At 31.5% G+C, this 24657-nt stretch overlaps 1 protein-coding gene across 2 annotated transcripts; it reads right to left on the bottom strand.

Moving 5' to 3' along the window:
* Nucleotides 1-188: 188 nt before the first annotated feature.
* On the bottom strand, nt 189-19619 carry LOC127707453 (sodium/calcium exchanger 2-like). Of its 2 annotated transcripts, XM_052211977.1 has the most exons (12): nt 19516-19619; nt 16433-17120; nt 13658-13684; nt 9602-9666; nt 7730-7897; nt 6987-7171; nt 6083-6312; nt 5275-5510; nt 4973-5081; nt 4319-4497; nt 3622-3951; nt 189-3335 (listed from the first exon to the last, which is right to left on the bottom strand). In XM_052211977.1, the coding sequence occupies exons 2-12, from the start codon at nt 17109-17111 to the stop codon at nt 3096-3098; spliced, it is 2448 nt and encodes an 815-aa protein (XP_052067937.1). In that variant the 5' UTR covers nt 17112-17120; nt 19516-19619; the 3' UTR covers nt 189-3095. The 2 variants fall into 2 exon arrangements, with proteins under 2 accessions (XP_052067937.1, XP_052067938.1); XM_052211978.1 differs by lacking the exon at nt 13658-13684.
* Between the last annotated feature and the right edge of the window lie 5038 nt (nt 19620-24657).

Here is a 24657-nt window from a genome sequence, read left to right as displayed (position 1 = left end):
GGTATCAGACTAATAGTATTAATTGGTAATTTGGATATTGGAAGAACGATAGGGAAAACAGGTTCTACAAATTTCAGGAAAAATAAAAGTTTTATGGCAAACATAATATTTTTGCTAACTGAGTGTTGTAACATGTGCTTGTACCATTGTGCAGAATATCTCATAATAATATATCTTAAACAAAGTGAACCATTATTTGAAAGTTTATTGCAGATTTGAGTCTTCCAAACAATTTTTAATAACGATACAATCATTGAGCGATATTTGTTGTCTCCATAGTCTCCTTTCTCTGTTTATCATACATTGCATTTAAATGTGTTTTGGTATTTAAGAAACGGAAATATCGCTAACAATCTTTAAGTCTTTCAAGCGTGCTCAAGAATTTTATAGAATGGCTTTAATCATAAAAAATAGTCTATTCAAAACAAATAAACACAAGTTGAACAATGAAAAGTCACTCTCTTAACTAGTGGTTTTCAGTGTCATGGATTTCTGATTAATGTATATACATCTATATAGAAAGGGGACTGTGGAAAAAACCCTACAAGTAAAATTCTACAAGGTTAAAACATATATATATATATATATATAATATATATATATATATGTTTCGTGTACTAAAACTAATAGGGAATCTATAAATCGTAACAAATATGTAAAAGACAAACAAGTTACTGGAAAATAGAATACAGAAAATTTATATATCAACTTAAAAAATATAATTTATTAATGTTATCTATAATGCAATACTGTTCGTGACTTGTGGGTTTTGGCACTATTATATTCTATTTTCTCTAATTCTTTGACAATTTATACCTTTCTGCACTCATTGTATAAAAAAAATTTAATCAACGTGTGGTTGCCGGTGATCTCAAAAGATGATTGGATGAATTTAAGGGTCATAACCTTTATCAGCTCAAAATATGCTAACAGATGTTAATGAAATTGACAATTTTGTGAAATGTGGAAGGCACTCGAAGGGGGTTTTGGTTTAACAAAAAATGAAAATGTATTTTTTAATCATTAGAGAAACACATTCTTACATAGTTACTCGTGAATTATCTGATTTATCCAATCTCGATAGTTAAATTATAAATTTTAAAGTCCTCGCCAAGGATCAGACTTTAAAATTGATAATTTAACTATCTCGATTGGATAAATCCGATAATCCACTGGTATCAATGTAAGAATCTATATTTATAAAATATGTTGCATTTTGTAACCTCATGTGAAATGTATATCTGAAAGCGTGCAACTGAAATAAAAAAAAAAACAGAAATTGTACAATTTCGTTTAAGAGCAGAGGGATAATGGAAGTAATGCTGGTAGAATAAAAAACATCAAATCTAAATATTCTAATTTTTCATTTATATGAATTTTAAACCTGAAAAAAATGTATTTTATATATGTATCTAAGATTTCATTAAATAAGCAATATTAATTAATTTTCCTATTAGCATAGATTGGTGAAAAAAACAAATGCTATAAAATGACAGAAAGAAAAAAGGACTCTCGTTACTACATACAATATTGTTTTCTTAATGTGGTGACATCTAATTACATTTTCTATATTAAATAGAATACCTATATGTTAATGTTTTGGTATAATATCTATTTACCATCTACAATAAGAATCCTGATTGTAATTCTCTAAGACCGTATAAACATCCGTTTCTTCTACAAACATTCAATGCTTATACCCATTGAGCTGCAGAAACAAATATTCAAATAAGAAAAGTTCTAAGATATGTTTGCACGAGAAATTTATTTAAAAATTAAATTAAAATTAAGTAAAAAAAAAAATTTGATAACTGGAAACATTTATATCAAAGTAACGAGTGATTGACTAACACTAAACATACTGATTTATTTCTTGCATACTCAATCGCTCATTAAAACTATTTTTGGCTCACTCAATTGCTCATTTGAACTATCTTTATATAAAAAAAAATTTGTTTCTGATCACACATTTACGAATAAAATATTTTATAAATACAATTGCCTTAACATATAAAAGTGATAACTGCTTGAATTAAGTAGTATTTTCAGTCACACGGTGTCTTATTTTTTTGTGTTTTGTTTTATATACATGCTATATCTAATCAACCCAACACATGGTCAAATATGTATATCGACTTCTAATTATTAATGAATTATAATAAACAAAATACCGTATAACGGCATGTCCATTTATTCAATATGATGAAGCAGGGTGAAGTTAGATTTGTTTGGAAGTCTTTACAAAATTCAGAATCAAACAAAAGTATTGGTTCACTTTAGAGATATTTATGATATGTAGTAAATGTATACGAATAGCACTGAACATATTATAGCACTTGCTAACGTTTAATGGAAGTTTTTGATTATCTGTATTTTGAACATTTTCAAATGTAGACTAGAACAGTACTAAAGCAGCAATGTTACAATTCAAATTAAAATTCCTTTAATATTTGGAACAATACCCGACCAAGTGAACCCTAAAAAGACAAATTATAATGAAAACTCAAAGATATGTGCATTGGAAAACATATAACTTCATTAAATTTAAAATATAACCTAAGGTGATTTATGGTTCTTATTGTCATGAGGTTGAAGTCGGTCAATTGTATTTAAAATCCACTATCAAATATCGCATAATACAGAAAAATACATAAAGCACAATGAACTATATAAATCATTTATTTATCTATCAAACGATTGATAGTTTAAATATTAAATTTACATTGTAAATGATTGTTATTTAATGTTTCCGGTGGACAGATGCTTAGAGATATTTATTTGTTTTTTAGACAATACTTAGTTTTCTATAACATAACTAATCGCAATGACATGAAAATATATCATTGGAACATGATTCGAGTGGTCCGATGTTTACAGAACATAGGAATCAGCAATATGAAATGATAATTGAATTTTATTTTAGAAGTCAAAATCAGACATTTCAGCTCTCGTGTTTCATTTCACTTGGGTAAAATGTATAAGTTTGGACACCAAATCAACAACTAAATATAAAATAACATTATCCTCTGAGACAATATCACATTCTACAACAATATTAATTAATATTAATATAAATAATATTGTTAAAATAAAGTTTAGAATCCCGAAATGTGTTCATAACTTTGTAACGATGACAAGAGAACATAAAAGAACCATAGGAAGATAAGAAATAGTCCACATGCCATCTTCGGACCTGTTGGACCACCAAGCTCCGCCTTTCCAAAGATACCGGTAAAACGTCGTACAATTAAAAGTCCTAATGTTACTACAGCACAAATGGAATATATTACTACACTGAATACTAAACTACCAGCTTGTACTTCAAAGTTTTTGCCCTGAAAAGAAAAAGATGTCCATAATATAAAACATGTTGAAGGTATGTTATACTAATACACATTTTTTTGCTTCAAGTAAAACGTACTATCATATGAACATTTTCATTTCTTAGTTGAAGTTTTATCGAAATTCAAGCACTAACTTGGGTGAATCCAAAGTATTCGATTATTGTACTGTTAAACAAGGCAAAACAAGTATGCACTTTTAAAATTATTACATTTGTCATTTACTTTTTAAATTCAGAAGTTATATATCACTTAGAAAAATATGACAATAAATGAATACCTGTGCCGCCCAATAAATTGCAGCAATCGACCAAGAAACACCAAGACCCATGAAAACATTGACTGCATTACTGCCAGTCACATTTCCTACTGCATTGTCAGCCGATCGTTCTAATGTTGCCGCTGCTCTACTGGCAAATAAATCTGGTAAGCTGGTTCCTAAAGCAACGAACGTGATTGCTGTGACTTCAGGTTTTAAACCAATTAGGCACCCAAATATGTTTGCCAAATCTCCTATTATCGCAGTTAATATTCCAATAGCTATTAAAGCGCAAATAAAGCATAACCATCCTCCTAATATACTTGCTGGTGGAACTAACGAGAAGATAACCTGAAAAATAGTTCTCGAGTATGTTAAAAACTGGATATTTATGTACTTTTGCATTTCGACTCCAAAATATAAATTGGAAATTGGAAAAAAAATATTTGTAAATTCCATATGGTGTAAATATGTATTCCTATCACATATTGACTTTCGTAGTATATGTGATTTTAACATACCTTTTCAATAGCAAAGTTAAAATAAGAATATATAAAAATGCATTTCGCTTTCTTAATCGTGTCCTCTTTTTGGCAACATATTTATAATTACGAGAAATCATTTAACATTAGTAATACATAATTCATATTTATATATTAATTCATAAATGGCAGAAAAAAAAAATTTTTGACAGTGTATAAAACATTAAAGTTTTTACCTTCCAACCAAATGTAAAAAAATGCAAAATATAATCAAGAAAGGTTGCATTTTCAATGTCTCCACCATTCACATTCATTGCATCCTGGAATTGTTTGCTCCACGATGTATATGACATTCGTAGTGAGTCCAAGTTAGCATTTGTTAGATCAGTTACTCTGGCGACGAATCCTTTAAATTCTGTAATGAAATATTTGAGGAAAATCAAATTTGATACAACTTCATTAGCAATCATATGATGAGAAATATAACCCTTTAGCTTAAAACTATCTAGATAAGAAAAGCTAATGAAATCAATAAGGATCGATGCAACATTTGCACATGTGTTTGGAATAATGAAATAGTAAGGTAAAGTATGATTCATATTCCAGTTAACAGAGTATTTTTTTATGGAGTTAAGCGTTAGATCGAAACAAAATGAGATATAATTTATATCAAGAGTTAACCTTTTTGAGTTTGGATAACAGTATGGGTGATTAGGGCTGCATTCACACTATCACGCATTGTTTTCTTGCACTACTTTTGTCAAGTTAGGTTAATTACTGTAAATGATAATTCTAAACTGCTGTATCCTTTTCGAGGAGTTACCAAAATGACGAGATGCAGATGTTATCGATCTTTTTTAATATAATTGAGTAACTTCCGGGATTCTTACCGTCATCATTCACGATAGTAACGACACATCTCGTTTTTCGTTTGTCCATTTCACAATTGCCTTCTACTCCAGTCAATCTGACTTCAAAATTTTCATCCTTTTCAAATTCCTAAAATAATGAAAATGAATTTACGGGTTATTTTTAATTTTTTTTTGTCTTATGTCTTTTTATTCGATTATTTTGTTTCTTTGAATAAGGTCGTTTTTAACATGATCATTTTCATTTTCTCTTACATTACATCTATCAAATATACCATGAAAGAAAATATGGTCATGTTTATTAATTCAAATCTTTTACGTACCATGTCATCATTGATACAGATCTCAATCATTTTGGAAACTTCTCCCTTTTCAAACACAATTTCCTGCTTTTCATCAATGCTGTAATCACGACCCTTGACAGCTACTAAATCTTTGGTGTCATATTTTACGGTGACTTTGCCCTTGCAACCTCCTTCTCGTTCTACTGGGATTAAAGCTGTACCAACACTCTCTTTGAATACAAAGGCTGGCTTCGGGAATCTTACAGTGTCCCTAACTGTAAAAAATATTATACATCGTTACTAACGGTCATGCATTTGATTCAACATGAATGTAATAGTTAGTTAAGTATATATACACCAGTGTGTAAGAAAAACTGATGTTAAGTTTTCTGTTTATTAGATAGACCATAACTTCAAATATTTCATTTTTAATAAAACAGTTGTCAAATCATGAGACAAAATGATGAGCGAAAACCTTTATTAGATCATAATTTTTCTTCATTTACAATAGCTAATAAAGAATACGCGGTTTACCTAATAAATAAATAAACTTAAATTATAGTCTACAAGTATAAGAACAGATTGAAATGGTTGAATTTAATTATTTTCAAAACACACATGTTTTTTTTGGGTTGATTAAGTGTCATCAACCAAAATTACTAAATTCTAAATAAAAAACTTAATCGAATTCTCCTTTATCACAAACTAAATTTTTATTATTGAATTTTCGTTTGAATGATAGTACCCACTTTAACACACACTTGTCTGGTATGCATAAGTTCTTAATCAAGGATAATCATGCTTGATTCCATATCATGACATATCAAGTAAAGACTTTTATACTTACTATCATCATTTAAAACTATTATCTGAGTTATGGCCCTTCTCCCAACAACCCCTGGTTCAGATGGATCTATTGAAATTTTGGCAAAGAAAACTTCATCTTCTTCCCAAATATCATCATCCACTATGTCGATTTCAATATAATTCATAGTTTCTCCTGGTTCAAAAACCAAAGACTGTTTGAACTCTATGTAATCTTCTGTGGCAACGGCTGTTCCATCGAAAGTTTCAACCCTTAAAAAGAATCGATATTGTTTATTTGAAATTGTCATTTTTTGTACTAAAGACCTCAAAATATTTGTATGTGACTATTGTTATTCAACGAGATTCTGTGGGGAGGGTTGAGTTTACAAAAGATTATTTTTATCCATCCACATGTGTATGTGCCTGTAACAAGTCAGGGATATTGACAGTTGTTTTCTCTTTTGATCTCTTAATGTTTTTGTCATGAAGTGAATTTGAGGTTGATGGCAAATTATTGATAGTCTGTGTTGAATTTATTCGCAAATTGTTTCGACTCCGAGCTTGGCATGCATAAATAAACAAGTGAGTATTGCGGTGGAACGTATGTTATTCTAATACGCCTCTTCGTTCTTTTTATCCTTGGGTAACTATCTCATTGACGCAGAACATGTCGCAATTGGTAGATGCACAAACGAGGAAAAGAGGATTGGATTGTAGGTAAAAGCTGGACATATCCGTGGACACATTTAACACTAATATTCAACATCAACCAAATGATATTGGCATCCATAAAATTTGACATGTGAAATATTAATAACAAAATAAATAAACGACGGAAAATAATACTTGAAAAACTGGCATTGCTTCTAAACTCTGTATACACTTCTTCAAAATCAAGTATGAAAAATAATCATATTCAAAAAATTATGATATAAGAACAGTACCTGTATCTAACTCTTCTGTTAGTATTGCCATGTCGAGCAATACCAATCTTTACTCGTTTGTCACATTCAAGTATAGAGGTTGAAGGAGCAGTAAATTCTATGATAGCCTTTTCTCCACCTTGACTAAGTTCTGTCAAAGAAACTTGGGAACCCATCTCATCACAAGCTACCAAGGTTCTGAGAAGCTGACAAGTATATTTATATACATTTATATTGTGCTATGAGTGAGATTTTCTTTTTTCTTTTTTGCTGTTCTTTTCTGTTGTTGTTTTATTGTTGTTTGTGTTAATTGTATATTTATCATAATGCAATGTACAAACAGACAAATATGACCCATGCCATTAATCTGTACAGATGTTGTCTACTGATGCTCCAAGACACTGCTTTTTTTTAAAGTTATTGGCTTAAACCAAGTCGTTGGTTTTCTTTTTCGAATTGTTTCATGTTTCGTTATCGTGAAGCTTTAAATAGCTTATGGATTGTAGTTGTTTACATCCCTTTCATTTGGTTTTTAGTGGATATATGTCTTTTTGGCAATCACACCACAATTCTTTATTGTTATACTACAAGTCGAAACGTTTAATAGGTAAAGTATTGATATATAGATACTTAAATTTCGGCATGGTTTCTTCTCTAATGCGTGCATAATCTATCAAATTATTAGAAATGAAAAACATAGGCTAAAGGTGTTTGGTTATCTTCTTCACATATTGTGCTAAGATGAATCATAACAGTGAATATACCTCTTCTGTCCTATCGTTCATTTGTGGAGTAAGTTTACTTCCCCCGGTTAGAGATCTAATGGCGTTGATTCGGTACCATCCTCTGCTATGTTCTTTGTTTTCTTCCATCAGTCTTGCTGTAAGCACAGCGATATCTTTGTCTTTCACATCTTTCTTGTTATGCAATCTCTAAAAATGTCAGGCCAAATTATTAATTAAATCATTTGTATTACATACTATCTAATTCAATAATGGAGCTGATGACAAAGAAACAAAAGCGCATCACTTAAGAAGAACTAAGACAATGTCTTCTTATGTAAGAACTGGAACAATATCTCACTATAGAAGAACTAAAACAATGATTATTGTCTAGATTTAAGGTTGTTGACACTGAATGTCTTTTCTGTTTTGTATTATCAATTTGCTATATTTGTCTATTGTCAAAGGCCGTATGTATAACTGTGGATATTAATTATGTATGTTTCTGTCTCTAAAGAGCATACTCTACATCATCTTTTAGTCATACATTACTTTTATATTTACTGCTGAATGGTATACCATTTATTTTCCAGTGGCAGTCCAAATTGCCCGCACTTCATTCCGATCAATCCCCTATTGCAGAACCTACCTATTGTAATATTTGGTAATTTGTTTTCGTTCTAAACATGCAAGAAATATTTGACACTTACATAAAGCAAACATCAACCAACCAACCAAACTGCATACCACAAGACCCAGTATAAAAGATCCATCAGCCACTCTTATACGCATTGTTTATGATTGTAGATTCGGAATCACCTAGTTTAAATGACTGTTAATTTTTATTGTCTCCACAGTTGAATAAACTGGTCGATAGCTTGTCAAGATTCCGTTTCGGCTTGAGATTGATGGACTTGAAGAGAATGACTGACATGTTACACGATTTTTCTTATACTAGCAAGCCAATTAGAGAGCTAGATACAATCAGGTTTATTGCAATTCTATGAGGTACTACTTTTTCTTAAACGCAACCGCAACTTTACTTTAACATTTATTGATGCCCCAATGAACATCTGTTTACACAAGTGCTGCCCCGGAGGAAGAAGCGTTAGACTTTTTTTAAGCATTATAGAGAACTATTAGGGAGCTACCATTTGATTTTTATGGGGGCTAGGATGAAATTTGAAAAAAATAGGCAGGACAGAAGTTTTGAGTAAAAAAAAAGGCAGGATGAGATTATTTGCAAAAAAAAAGGCAGGATGACAATTTATGTAAAAAAAAAAGTCAGGATAAACTAAAAAAAAAAAGGCAGGACCGAATAGAGTGAAAAATAAAAAGGCAGGACCGAATAGAGTGAAAAATAAAAAAGCAGGACCGAATAGAGGGGAAAATAAAAAGGCAGGACAAAATTTTTCATCCTAGCCCCCCCCCCCCCCCCCCCCCATAAAAATCAAATGGTAGCTCCCTTAGTTAGGTTGATTTCAACCTTAGAACTTTGAAGTTTAAAAGTGAGAAACTCTGTGATAAAGAGCCACAGGCAATCGTACTGGAATTGGACATAAAAATACATTGGAAATCAAATTTAATCATTCTGCCACTTGCTCAACAGAAGGACATTCAAATCGACAGTTCACAAGTACATGTAACAAAAGCGAAGAAGTTAACGACAGTTGTCGCCAATGTATGACCCTCTCGGAGTTCTTTGACCAATGACTGTTAGAGCCAAGCTATTGATACAGAAGTAATGAAAAGACATTTATGACTGGGACTAACAGGTTCAACAGATTCAAGTTTTGGAGTGATATAAGAGATGACATTCGCGATGTTACTACAAAAACAATGTTTACGTCATTGTTTCACAGGACAATACCAGAACACCTTTTAAATAATATCGTGACATAAATGTATACGTACTCTAAGCACTTCCTGTATAATTTGCCTGTCAGCTTTCTGTTTCTCCAATAAATTTTGTTCTTCTCCTAAAAAATAATTCATAGGAGCATTGTTAATGACAGTTCAAGAAGCCAAATATTTGCATTTTTACATTTGATCGATCAACACAACACAAATCACTTGGGTTTATTAAGTGCCCTAGACAGTACGACAAATATTGTTATAAAAAATATTGCATACATAACGAATACACAATTTTATACAGCACCAAATTTTTGATTTTTTATTATTTTGTTTTCAATTTTAACAAAAAAAATGAGAACATTCAGTTGGATAATGATGTGGAGATTTAATGTAACATTTACGATTTTATTTCCAATTAAAATCATTTAACTTGATTTCTAAATGTCATGGCAAGATGGCAAGTATGATTAAATCAAATATTTCAACACTGTTTCATACTTAAAATCTTCATATTGTATTTTGCTGAACTTTATGGTCAATTCTGAATGTAATAAATACTGCACTTCGTAAATGTTTTTTTAAAAGGTCTGGAGTATTTTAAAGGGGGATAATAACAGAAACTGTACTCGTAGCCATCGTTGGGACTCCAATATGAACCTCTGCGAAATATTGTCTTCTGTTGATATCATTAGTAGTACATAACAGTAAACTCAAACCGCTGTTCAAGTTTGTCATTTCGACATCGTATGACGTTTGTGTCAAATGGTACATATACAGTTTCAAGGTTTGTTATGCACTTATCATTTCATCGAAACACTCAACAATGCTGACGTATAATATTAAATCGAACTTTAAAATGTTGTTTTTCTAGCTGTATAACGTACATCTTTTATTTTTAAGGTAGGCGAATACACAGACAAGAGGTTCAAATGGAAGTCTGGCCTTGAAGACTTATCAAAATCCTTTCAATACAATAAATATTTATTTATTCTAAAATGCAATTATCTGATGATGGTTTAAGTTATGCAACCATTTCATCGAACTTAATTAATTAACAGGAGTAAAGAGCTACTCTGAACTAAAAAAAAATACTTCGACAAGACTGTAACTGACGGAATAGAAACTGAACTATATTCTACGTTAGCAAACATTGTTTAATTGAAATAATGAGGTTCCAATGGTTAAAAATACTTCCATGTTCTTGTGCTAAAATGGGCATTGATCATTTAAATTTTCGCTAATATGGGTTAAAAATCTTGCGCTAAAATGGGTTATACTTTTGCGCTAAAACGTCCGACTTTTTCGCTAAAATATCCTGTCAACCTCGTGACAACCTTCACAAGGAGGGGAATTATTTAAATGTAAAAACTGACGAACTGATTGAACCATGAATTCCAAAGTGGGTATTTCGCAAATCGATAATTGTATGAAATATTAAAACTAAAGGTAACATGAATTATTTAAAAGTCGGACCATACAACAAATTACACCAACAGGTCTTTTAAGCGGTGACGTCACTAGTAATGTGTATATGTTTTCGTCATGGTGAGATTAACATCTTTACAACAGGCTATAAAGATCGACCTATTTATATATTACAAAGAACAATAAAGGTAAAATTATTCATAATGTTAAAGAATATTTATGATTGACTTAATTTCAAATTAGTTTAGGATATATGTGCGGTACTGTAAATCGACTAACGTTAATCGTATTTTAAATGGACATAAATATAGAAGAGAAGAATCTGCAAAGAAATAACAGATCTTTGAAAAGGGCAATCCTGCTTTTGTTTATGAACATTCTCTAAAACAATGTATTTTAAAAAAAATAATGTTATCTATAAACTTTTGCTTATATGGTTTCTACTGGACCAAAATCATGGCGTAACTACCGAAACCGTTAATGTATACTATTTTTATGACCGTTTTTTTTTCAATGAAAATCTTTATTGATTTTTTACATATAATATCATTATTTACGACACATTTAATAATTTGTCTGTGTGATTCAAAGATTCTTGTCGATAAGAATAGACACTGCTATTACTACACATGTAATTGGGATGGAAGAGGTATTTGACCTAATTCAATATTCGCATTTCTGATTATGCTTGTTAATTACCTAATTTGAATAGAAAGTGAAAAAAAAGTTTGTTACCATTGAAAATTTCCGGGAATATATAATTCGACATTGATTTAAAAAACAATTTCTTGTTCCGATAAGTTATTGAAAAAATAGTTAGATTTTGAATTAAGTAAAATACAAATTGTTTGTCCCAAGACCCCCCCCCCAAAAAAAATGTTCGGTTTTTTCATACCACAGCAAAAACGGACACATCTGCTATCCAGTTCTAATTCAATAAATTCAAATGGTTTTTTACTCTGACTATAAAAGATCTATTAAGATCGTAGTATAAAGAAATTGCATATTGAATGTGTGTTTCCACTCATAAATTGAATCAGTGGCATAATATACAAAACAAATTACGATTAGAATTGATCTCAAATTATACTGAAATGTTCTTGACTTGCGAATTTATTTTCTCGTAAGAATTTTGCGAAAAATTGCGGCTTCTATTTGAGATTTTACATATGACATTGATAAAGATGTCCTCAAAAGGTAATATATTTTAAATCCCTGTACAATTAAGCCTGTGCTCTAGGTCATAAAACTTTACTCAGTACTCGGAGTACAAAAATTGTGCGCGAAACACCAAATCCAGTATTTTGATTGGTTGATTTCTGTGTGTGAGTACGATAAATGTTTGTAACCGCAAGCCTTTAGTTGTTGCCCAAAAATTGAGAAAGCATTTTAATAAACATTTACAGCATTGATTTGCAATAAAACTGAACATTTAAGAAATTACTCCAGACAACAAGAATAGGCAGACAAATCAACACATTCACTAGTAAAGTATAAACACTACAACAAAAACAACACAAAACCTTCATTTGTCATATATTTTTTCTTGTTTTTTCTTGGTATGGTCTAAAACTATATTTCAGAAGTATATTACATTCATTTAATCATAACATTTAGTTTCTGTATTGATTCACTTTTTAAATTCCATCAGGACTTTCAAACTGCAATTATGAAAAGTTGATGTGGTTTCAAACAATTAACATGCTCACTGTTATTTTGATGGAGAAACTCCTTTACAAACAACTAAAAAAATCATGAAAGTACTATATTTCATTTTTTCACAATACTTAAGAGAGACGTCATTCTACCAATATATATGCAAAGGATCTTATTTCCATTGACTATTGATAAATGTCACGTTTAAACTAAATATTTACAACATCAATTCGTATTCAAATTTTATGTCCCTAGTACCTTTGAAATGAGATTGTTTATTTCACCAATATGCTTTGAATAAAATTTGTGTATACAATATGTACAAATGTCATTTAAATAGAGAAACTTTCTATTTTAGTGTCCATATGCTATTCGACGGAGAAAATGTCCCTTTAAACATTTATTATTTATATTTTCTAAACCTGCATTATTTGTTATAACCTTTTCATGTTACGTTTAAATTGTCAGAAACAATGTTTATAAAAGTAAATTTTTATAATATTTATTAATTATTTGCTTGGTCCTTATTCAAATTGGCTATTTTTTATCCTTTATGTACTAAATAAAATTGAGAATGGAAATGGGGAATGTGTCAAAGAGACAACAACCCGATCATAGAGCAGACAACAGCCGAAGTCCATCAATGGGTCTTCAATGCAGCGAGAAACTCCCGCACCCGGAGGCGTCCTTCAGCTGGCCCCTAAACAAATATGTATACTAGTTCAGTGATAATGGACGTCATACTAAACTCCAAATTATACACAAGAAACTAAAATTAAAAATGAAAAATTAAAGTATACACTTAATAAGTTAGAGTTAATGATGACTATTTCAAAGTGTATGAGAAAAGTGGTGTACCACAACATTCATATTAGAAGTAATGTAAAAGCCGCATATTTTTATAACTCGGAACAGGTGCCCCTTAGCTACATTTGTAGACTTATATGTGCATACATAATGAGATGTGGAAAAACTGAAAAGAAAACACAAAATGTAAATAAAAACATTAAGTGACACGTGTAGAACTCAAACCTTTTACGTGGTTATCGCCATCCAGTGCTAAAATAATAAGATTTTGTGTGAATGGCTTGGCATGCGAAACTTAAACTGTCTACTGTTAAAATAAGTGGTTAAGTTATATTTTAAAATTTTTGTCTTTCGTCCATATTTTTAATTTGACTCATGCTTTATAAAAAGAAGCCATGTAAATGTACTTTGTTTAGAAAGGAGACATCAAGCAAAGGTTAATAAGTTTGTAATAAAAAATATTCGGGCGAAAATGATGACTAAATATTCTATGTCGATTTTCAATATTCATCTCAATTCATTATTGAAACATCTTTTTGTATGTTATTGTGAAAATGATTAGGAATCCCTCTTCTACAATCTATAATTCCGTCAAAAATGAAGGTAATTGCACCACAAATGTTTCCATTGAAACTTTCAGGAATTTAATTTTCAATCTACTTAGCAAAATTAACAAAGCTATGCCAAAAGCTAAAGTTAAGATGTGTCAAGTTTATTATGATCTGTTACACCGAATGCACACTTGGTCAGTTCTTGAGACGACAGACAGTTTAAAATGCTTTACAACCACTTGGTGCAGAGAGAAAAGATACCAAGGTAAATCGAAAGTCCACTAAAACAGATAACACCATGGCCAAAAATAAATACGACGAAAAGACAAAACAACAATAACAAAACATTGCAAAGATAACTAAAGATTGGGCAGCACGAACCCAATCAAAAAGTATTGGATGGAAGGATCCAGCGGAAAATATTACATTCATATTCGGGTCGAGAAGCTAAACATTCAAATATTATATGACAATACAAGACCTTCAAGCGAAGAAGGATTTTAAACATGCTTCACACAAGGTAACACTTCCGCAGGATGACACGTCACTTCACCGGGACACATTATTCCAACTCGCAACTGACCAGTGTTTGCTCTTAATTACTTCCATAGATATCACGCATTTACCAGAGAAGCAGCTTAAAACAATATCAAAATATTTGGTTTGAATCGGTCTGGGTTAGAGTTCGAGCTTCTAAACCACGATCTGTCGCTTTCTAGGTGAGCACGAGAACAACTGGGCTTTCTTATAAGAATGACTAGTGCTGGACTCTTAAAGGTACTAGTAATTGATAATTTGCAGCTGATCTATATGTAAACGTGGTAACAACAACCAAAGGTGAGCGATACACACTAATCTATATGTAAACGTGGTAACACCAACCCAAGGTGAGCGATATAACTAATGTATATGTAAACATGGTAACAACAACCCATGGTGATCGATATATACTAATGTATATGTAAACGTGGTAACAACAACCCAAGGTGAGCGATACAAACTAATCTATATGTTAACGTGGTAACAACAACCCAAAGTGAGCGATACAAACTAATGTATATGTAAACGTGGTAACAACAACCCAAGGTGAGCGATACAAACTAATCTATATGTAAACGGGGTAACGACAACCTAAGGTGAGCGATACAAACTAATGTATATGTAAACGTGGTAACAACAACCCAAGGTGAGCGATACAAACTAATCTATATGTAAACGTGGTAACAACAACCCAAGGTGAGCGATACAAACTAATCTATATGTAAACGTGGTAACAACAACCCAAGGTGAGCGATACAAACTAATCTATATGTAAACGTGGTAACAACAACCCAAGGTGAGCGATACAAACTAATCTACTAGTATATGTAAACGTGGTAACAACAACCCAAGGTGAGCGATACAAACTAATGTATATGTAAACGTGGTAACAACAACCCAAGGTGAGCGATACAAACTAATCTATATGTAAACGTGGTAACAACAACCCAAGGTGAGCGATACAAACTAATCTATATGTAAACGTGGTAACAACCACCCAAGATGAGCGATACAAACTAATATATATGTAAACGTGGTAACAACCACCCAAGGTGAGCGATACAAACTAATGTATATGAGACTCTTATTTTAGGAAACGGTTCCGATATTCAATACAGATATTTAATAATAGTAAGCCTTCCAGTTTAAAAAAAATGATGTAGAGTGAGAGACCCATATTTGCCGCATAATTCGTTCATTTTCACTTACATCCGACCTAAATTCGAATATTTGGAACTTTTTATGAAGTTTTCAGAAAATTAACTATATGAAAAAAATGTTTGATAAAGAAATTATCTTCAAAACATTGGTTAATTGTTCTAAAAACGAACGCAAACGCAAGATAGAAATCAAGTTGTTCGTGTACCATGGGGGACACATTTTCGCCGCAATGTATGATATGACCATCCTCATTATCCTGGTATATTATAAAAACGAATGTTTGCAATTACATGAATTAGCTTGAGAGATCATTCCTATACGATTTTTCTCACAAATATTTACTTTAAGACTGCGCATGATTGCCATATAAATCTTACATAATTGCCAAAATAATTTAAAAACACCTGCGTATTTCTCAATATGTGCGAATAACCTTGGAAATGGGGTAAAGAGGAATATCAACAGTTGTAACATTACAAACAGCCTTTACCATCTATTTAGGCAAGTATTGGGTAAAAGCACACAAATTTTACAGAAAAAATAGCAAAACGGCGTAAATGTGTCCAAGGCGAATATGCGCCACCCACTCTATATGCCATATATTATTGGTGTATATTGTTCAATTCTGGCTGATACTTCAGATTTGTGTCGAGGGAAAGGAATCATACTTTCCTATGCGCATACACAACACGTGTGAATAATAAATTATCATTTACATTGTTCAATATTAGCTTTAATCATCACTTACCCATTTCAAGACCAGAATCCTGCACACTGCCTTTCCCAAAGAAGTCTTTATCAACCATATATGCAACCAATACCAGCAACGGAAAAAACAAAAACGTTACAATTGCCTCCCATACATCAATATAATCGGGAGTTATTGCAACTAAAATGACCAAAAGCCATAAATAGGCAACTAACGAGAATACGGCTGTCACTAGGAAAACTTTGAACTTTTTAATTCTTTTTGTTTCTCCTCCTGAAATTGACAAAACGCATACGCCAGTGATGCACATTAAATTAAAAGCTGCTGAACCAACAATTGTTCCTGGTCCTAGCTTACCAGCTTTAAAATCATTAAACACAACTTCTATAATTGACAATAAAATTTCAGGTGCACTTGACCCCAGTGCCATGAGGGACAAATTCGCAACAGTACCGTTCCACACTTTAATGTCAACTACGGTATAGCCAGTTTCCGAATCCGGGTCGGGGACTTTAACTGCTTGTGTTTTGCTAGTTATTGCCTCGATCCCTTGCATGAAAATGTCTGCAATAATTGATACGCCCATGAAGCTCCACAACAAACCCAAAAAGTAGATTGTCGCCCTTGCCTCCTTTGGCCATGTATACTCGTTTACAAAGGGCATTAACAACCCTTTGTCTGAGCAGAGGTACTCTGTACACGCTGTACAGTTCGCCATACTGGTAACCTTAAAAAAATGAATATAAGCGTACAATAGATGTATTAAATAGTTTTAAATATCCTAACAATGGTTCAGTGTTGTGATCAGAAATGTTAATTTTAATCATTGCAACGTGAGGGTACCTAAATTGCACCTACTTTGATCGTTTTTCCCCTACGTTTATTTATGATCCACACAAAAGTTTCCATTCTGTGTTTATTTTGTAGACGTATCCTTATTTACTATATCGTTACACCAATTTAATTTTGAATCCAAATTAAATCATAGAAAAATGGGTTTGAACCGACCTCCAAACGATCCATGATTCTGTAATGAGAAATACTCAAATTGCATCCATGCTTAAATTCACATCCTTAAAAATTGAATAACAAATGTTTTGTTTTATTTCTTCAAATATTTAGAACAATTTGACATTTTTCTATGCTTGCTATTTATTTTTTTTAAGAAATGGATGCTTGTAACATATTTTATTTGCTCAATTTCAAAAGATGACTTTTTGTGAACGTCGCATTCGGACTACCTGCTGATATATACCGTGAACGTTTTGTGTATATTTAAATATATTTACCTATGTTGAAAGACGTGTATAATGTCAAATCATGAAAATACATATTGTTTAGTCTCAAAGAAAACTTGTAAGATTTCCGCCGCTATTTTTGCTGATTAGGTGCAATTTGGGCACTCGGTGCAATTTGGGTACTGTGACGTTATGTACATAAGATAAGAAATAGAAATAAAATACATTTGTGTCTTTTTTGGCATTTTATGTACCTGATGAAGGTTGTTACAAAAACACGTGTTGAGTTCAACAAATAAAGTATTTGATTCATATAAATATATGATTTGAGAGGATTCTCATAGTACGTCTACAACTTTTGATTTTTAGTGGTAATTCCTTGCCTTTGTATGCACGACACAATTAGACTACATTGGCTATATGATGATTGGATCTCAGACGAATAGCCTTCTTCAAACGAGTAGGTTTAGCAAATAGTAATATCTTCGATAAAAAGCCATTCTTAAAATTTCGAATGAATTTTTTTTAACATAAAGAAATGATAAGATGGAATTGATGAACCCAAATATACTACAACGATTATTAGTGACCAGTTCTGCTTATAGATACAGTGAGTCTAATATTCTTTAAGTGAATTCTCACTGAAAAAGTCAGTGGTTGTCACAACGTTGGAGTTGAACGTACAAAATATGAAAATATATTATCCTGTTTTAAAACTTTGAATAATCGTTTTATAAACTTTTGAATTGAACAATTTACCTTATCTTTCTCTTAAATCATACTTGTTATTTCGCAATACTTTTTCAATGATAGTAATTTTCCTACATTTCGTATTATATACAGCGAAACTTTTTACAAAAACTTGTGACAAAACTCGCCCAAAAGTCCTGAACAACTCAGCTCAGTTTGCGATCTACTTTATTCGTCGACGTTTTTCCCCCTGATTTGTTCATCACTTACGAGTAAATCTAATCGTAAGACATCTCGTTCTTATGTGTACTGGATTAATACCACCTCGTGTTTCTACTATTATAATAAATATTGACATAGGTATTTAAACATAAGGATTTTTAAAGTTTCCAAAAAAGACGTTATATATTAAGAAAACAAACGAGCAGAACAATCAATAGCTAATAAAGGATTACACGTGTATATAAATAATGAATGTGGTATGTAATTAGCAGTATTAAAGTGTGGAATACAATATATTTATAGGTGGTTCTTTTATATTGTTGATGGGTGACTTAATTTTGACATGTTTGTTTTGAAAACAATTAACATGATTTTTGTATTTTAAAGATGTCAGAAGCTTTATTTGTTTCCTGTTGGTATATTATTTCCATGTATAATAAATTAATAAATTTACATGATTTTTACGCATACATAAGAACTCTCCTACAGATCGAAAAAAAATTCAATTTATGGATCACTTAAAATTATCAATATATATGAAGTAGCCTTCTTCAGGGTAGGATGACTTTTAAATAAACCAACGAACTACCGTGACACTGTAAAAATGATTCCTTCATTCGTTTTCAAAAACGTTAATTTCATCTGTCATTATCAATTACGAATAAAGCTTAAACGGACAGTACTTTACATAAATTAAATTCAAACAATAATACAGAGAGAGATGAAAAAAAGGCATTTCATTCGTCGGTTAGTTTTTTACTTAATCTTTGTAACAGATCATTCATCTCTAAGCGAAACTAATGATCTACCGTATTTTAAACTCGTGAAATGATGAAAAACTGTTTCCAAGTTTTAACTTTCTAAAATTGTAGATTTTAATTTTTACGGTTATCCATTTTTTTTCTTTTGTAATTAATAATTAATTATTTAATAGAATTAAATGATGCATGTATTTTTTTTACTTTTTCTTACCTTTTGATTTTAAACCTGATATCTTATTAGATGAACTCGGTGTTTATGTAGCCATACCATCTGTCTGTTTACCTGTCGTCAAAACACAATCCAATGACGTTGTGAATAGGTAAGAAAGATAACTCTTTACTTTTTTTCTTCATTAAATAAGTCTATTTTACTTTTACGAGCTGTGAAAACATCAAAGACCTGTCATTTGCTCTGGTCATTTGCTTTACTGTTATCATTTAATGTAATTTAAACATAGATCTTTCATTTGCTTCTTATCTTGTATTTTAACCGATAATAACTCTCCCAAGATAAAATCTATCAACACTTGTTTGAACATAATTTATCTAAAGTTAACATGTAAAGGTCCGTTATGTCGTTTAAGGCATTTTTTAATTAATTCATTGTAGTATGAAAATGAGCGATGTTTTATTGCGTGTATTTTAGTTTTTTCTAAGTAAAAATAAACATTTTAAATCATTTCCAGAGAAAAGTATAAATTTCGAACATATGTTAGATCTAGTCAAATGCTGGAAGTTAAATTGGAATTTGTCGGGGTATATCTGTTTCTGAGCATTTTGATTAATGAATATTATTTATCAAGCATTTTTTAGACTTACTTTTTCATAGCCAACTCTATCAGAGTCTTAATTTGCGGCTTCATAGATATAAGAAGATGTGGTATGAGTGCCAATGAGACAACTCTCCATCCAAGTCACAATTTGTAAAAGTAAACCATTATAAGTCAAAGTACGACCTTCAACACAGAGCCTTGGCTCACACCGAACAGCAAGCTATAAAGGGCCCCAACAATGACTAGTGTAAAACCATTCAAACAGGAAAACCAACGGTCTAATCTATATAAAAAACGAGAAACGAGAAACACTTATGAACCACATCAACAAACGACAACCACTGAACATCAGGTTCCTGACTTAGGACAGGTGCACCCCATTTTTACTGATATGTGTATTTAGAGAAAAACAAAAAACAAAACAAAAACACATTTGATTATTGAATGCTTCTTTTGTGGTTTAATTGGGGTGTAAACGCGTTTACCGAAGCACCTTTTGCATGAAGCGCCGAAGCGCTTTATACTAACCTTGTGCACACGATCAACGCTTTTACAACCCTATAAAATTACAATAAGAAACATTCAATTTTTATAATTACATTTTTATGCTTCAACTATGAAATTACGAGGTATATCAATCTTTTCATTTGCTTTCCTATGCATTGCAGTGACGATTTCATGGGAAGCATGTGCAGTAATGAGTGTCGATTTTTATTGAGAAATACAATTTGATTTGGGAATACTTCATGATCCAGCCCATCAAAAGTACGGATGCTTATGAAACATACATGTAATGTAATATGAAGATAATCAGTCTATGGAAAGTGCAAATCGAGAAATCCGTTTCTTATGTGGAGTAGCGATATTTTCTTTTGTAAATGAGATGCATTATGGGGAAGTCTCAGACGACTGTTGACATTTGTAGGAATAAAAGAAAATTCGTCGGAAAAGTACTTGTTTATTCTTTTTAAAACATAGATTTTTTTAACAGGACAAACGTATATTCAATTTGCCATGTATTTTGAACATTTTATTCCATGTATGTTGAATTTATACAAGTAAATAAGCATTCCCGTTTGAATGGTTTTACACTAGTAATTTTTGGGGCCCTTTATAGCTTACTGTTCGATGTGAGCCAAGGCTATGTGTTGAAGACCGCACTTTGACCTATAATGGTTTACTTTTTTAAATTTTGACTTGGATGGAGAGTTGTCTCATTGGCACTCATACCACTTCTTCTTATATTTATTTGCATTAAATAAAACCTATTTGCACGATCTATAATTTTGAGATGTCCAAATACTTTGACAATGATTCTACGCCATAATCACTTGTATGAGGATGATAATGCTATTTTTATGCCCCACCTACGATAGTAGAGGGACATTATGTTTTTCGGTCTCTGCGTCCGTTCCTTCGTCCGTCCGTTCGTTCGTCTGTCCCGCTTCAGGTTAAAGTTTTTGGTCAAGGTAGTTTTTGATGAAGTTGGAGTTCAATCAACTTGAAACTTAGTACACATGTTCCCTATGATATGATCTTTCTAATTTTAATGCCAAATTAGAGTTTTGACCCCAATGTTACGGTCCACTGAACACAGAAAATGATAGTGCGAGTGGGACATCCGTTTACTATAGACACATTCTTGTTTCTTATATGAGTGCGACGTTTTTCCAATAGATATGCATTTATTATGAAAACTTTTCCAATGCGATATTTTTCTAATAGAAATGCGATACTTTTTTCATATGAAAAAAATACGATAATATGGCGCACTGCATTCAAACAAAGTAGAAACATCGACAATTATTCATGACATGTTCGATGGTACAGGAAAAGTATCACTGACATTTCGTATAGATGATATACGTACATAATAAATCAATTATACGCTTATAAAGAAGTAGACACGATGTTCTACTTTCAATCAATCAATTTTGGTTTTTCAGATCAATATTGCACACTATTTACCATCTCCCAACTTCCGATGAAAAAAATGTCTGGGTAGTGTCACTCTAGAATAAGTGTTGACACAGATATATGTTCATCTGTCATATCTATGTGTAATTTTAATAGTTAAATTCAATTTTTGAAATTAAAATGAAAATACTTTATAAACATGTATTTATTATGCAAAACATCCAAAGTCAATGAAACGTGACTGAAGTTGCAGGGCCAAATAACCTCCCTGGAAATGAGATATGATAATGCTGTTACAAGTGCATACTAAATATCATTGACCTATTGCTAATGGCTCTCCTTAAATTGACCTAATCAAAAACTTTAACTGTAAGCGATGCAAAACTTTCGCAGTCAATGAACCATCGTTCAGGGGGGCGAGGCCGTATAATCTCCATAATAATATGCCAATGCTTATATAAATGCACACCAAATATCCATTGACGTATCGTTAGTAGACCCATTTTAAAAAACTTACCTTATCACAAATTTTAAATAATGTTAACGCCGCCGACGCCACCGGAAACAGCACGCCTCCATTACTTTGTAGAGGCGAGACAAAAAATATCTACACTAACTTTTTCGCCCTCTTATATTTGTAAAATCTATATTTGATGTAATGTTATTGCAATTTTATCGAATTATGCATGACGATTAAAAAGGCCAAACACTGCATTCGATAGGTTAAAATGTGGAAAGTAAGAACATAATTTTGAAGTTGTTAACTAGGAATCGTTTTTCTTTTCCATTACTTAAAGTATATTTCAATTTCCAGCGATCATCTATTTGACATGCCTGAAAACTGAGTTTAGAATTATGATATTATCTATCTAAGCAAACACATGAAATGTACACATGTCTTGAATATAAACACTTTTAAATGTGTTCAAGAATTAAAAGATTTTTGGACTTTAACACTAATTTCTAAGCTAAACATGATCCTATACACTGTCCTAAACATTTTCTTCAATCTAAACATGTTACGAAATTAAACATGTTAAAAAAAAAGTGTGCAAACAATGTTCAATGTATTTAAAATTGTGTTTAGGATTTAAACACCATTTATACAGTTTACATGTAGTAAGGATATCGGAAATGCATATTCATATAGAAATCTAATAGATGTTATGTCGATGCCACCAATTTGAACGAAAATTCGGGTCGGTCTATACAACATGACTTTTACACTAATTTCTAAGCTAAACATGATCCTAAACACAATCCTCAACACAGTGACTTTCTTCAATCTAAACATGTTACGAAATTAAACATGTTTAAAAAAAAATATGCGCAAACGTTGTACAATGTATTTAGAATTGTGTTTAGGATTTAAACACCATTTATATATTTAATAGACATGATAGATGTTATGTCGATGCCACCAATTTGAACGAAAATTTGGGTCAGTCTATACAACATGACTTGATTTAATTCTTCACGTATAAAAAAAGTATAACAAAAAAACAGTACTCCAAGGCAAATTCAAAAACTGAAAAAAAATTCGGACGCTATCAATCAACGGAACAAATGAAAAACATCTGCCGTGTAACTTTAATCTAATACAAATATGTTTGAAGAACAATTAAGAATTTCGAAAGATGTCTCAAAAATCCATTTTGACAGTAAGCAGTGGGTTAAAACTGCTACCTCATAAAACATGAAACGTAAAGTTACAATAAAAACATTAAAAAGATATCGCATCTAAAATCAAATAAATAGCATTTAATTATTTATTTACAAAAGAAAAATGGTAGCAGTACAATTTTTACAAGGATATACACTTTTGCTATTTCTTTGATATTGTTCATATTTCAAGTCATAATTTTCGTTTATATCTAAATGATAGGTTAACAGTTTATGTTTCCATCAATAAATTTGACATTGTTGCTCGTTTAGCTGGTCAATTTGACTTTTCCCCTTTAAAACGACATTGAAAGGCTGATAATAATCGATTTCACACTCTATTGATTACTGGTAATACATAAAACACTTCTGTTTGTCGCGTGAATTAATTTTGGACTGAACGTATTCATATATTTTAATACTAAATATTTTTTTATTGCAAATAAACATCTTTTTCCTCATTGAGTGTCTACATATTTACAGTTTCATATTAGAAAATATCCCGACTCCACATAGGAAACGGTTTTCTCGATTCGCACTTTCCATAGACTGATAATGTGCCAATATTGAAAATATAATTTTCCATCTAATTAATTAAAGTGTAAATAATCCAGTGGCGGTTTAAAAACTTTTCCAAATGAAGATAAAGGACAGTAATTTCATTACGGTTGGGTAGCTGTCTAAAATCTCGAAATGGACAAAAGACTCGCAAAAAGTGAACCTATAAGGGAGAACATACCATGTAACTCAACATTGAAACGATTGTCCTCAGTGGACAGAGGTTTATTTTTGACTGAGAAATGGGGCGACAATATATAAATAACACATAGCTGAGAGGGTGATAGAGCAGATTGTTACCCCGAGAAAACATTGTCAACTGAGGCGAAGCCAAGGTTGACAATGTCTTTTCGAGGGGTAACAATCTGCTCTTTCACCCTCTCAGATATGTGTTATTTAATTTATTATACTGAATGTCATTACTGTCGATTACATTTCAAATT

This window comes from Mytilus californianus, unplaced genomic scaffold (genome assembly GCF_021869535.1).
Source record: "Mytilus californianus isolate M0D057914Y unplaced genomic scaffold, xbMytCali1.0.p SCAF_7, whole genome shotgun sequence".
Taxonomy (NCBI): domain Eukaryota; kingdom Metazoa; phylum Mollusca; class Bivalvia; order Mytilida; family Mytilidae; genus Mytilus; species Mytilus californianus.
This window is presented reverse-complemented; position numbering and strand designations above follow the sequence as displayed.

What these genes read in the sequence shown, in the direction of transcription:
- LOC127707453 (XM_052211977.1), bottom strand. Translation starts at nt 17,111, where the DNA reads ATGGCGAACTGTACAGCGTGTACAGAGTACCTCTGCTCAGACAAAGGG. An exon ending in AACAGAAGAGTTAGATACAG is followed by an intron (nt 6,313 to 6,986) that starts GTACTGTTCTTA and finishes ATTCTTTTTAAG; the next exon opens with GGTTGAAACTTTCGATGGAA. An exon ending in CAATTTATTGGGCGGCACAG is followed by an intron (nt 3,336 to 3,621) that starts GTATTCATTTAT and finishes TTTTCTTTTCAG; the next exon opens with GGCAAAAACTTTGAAGTACA.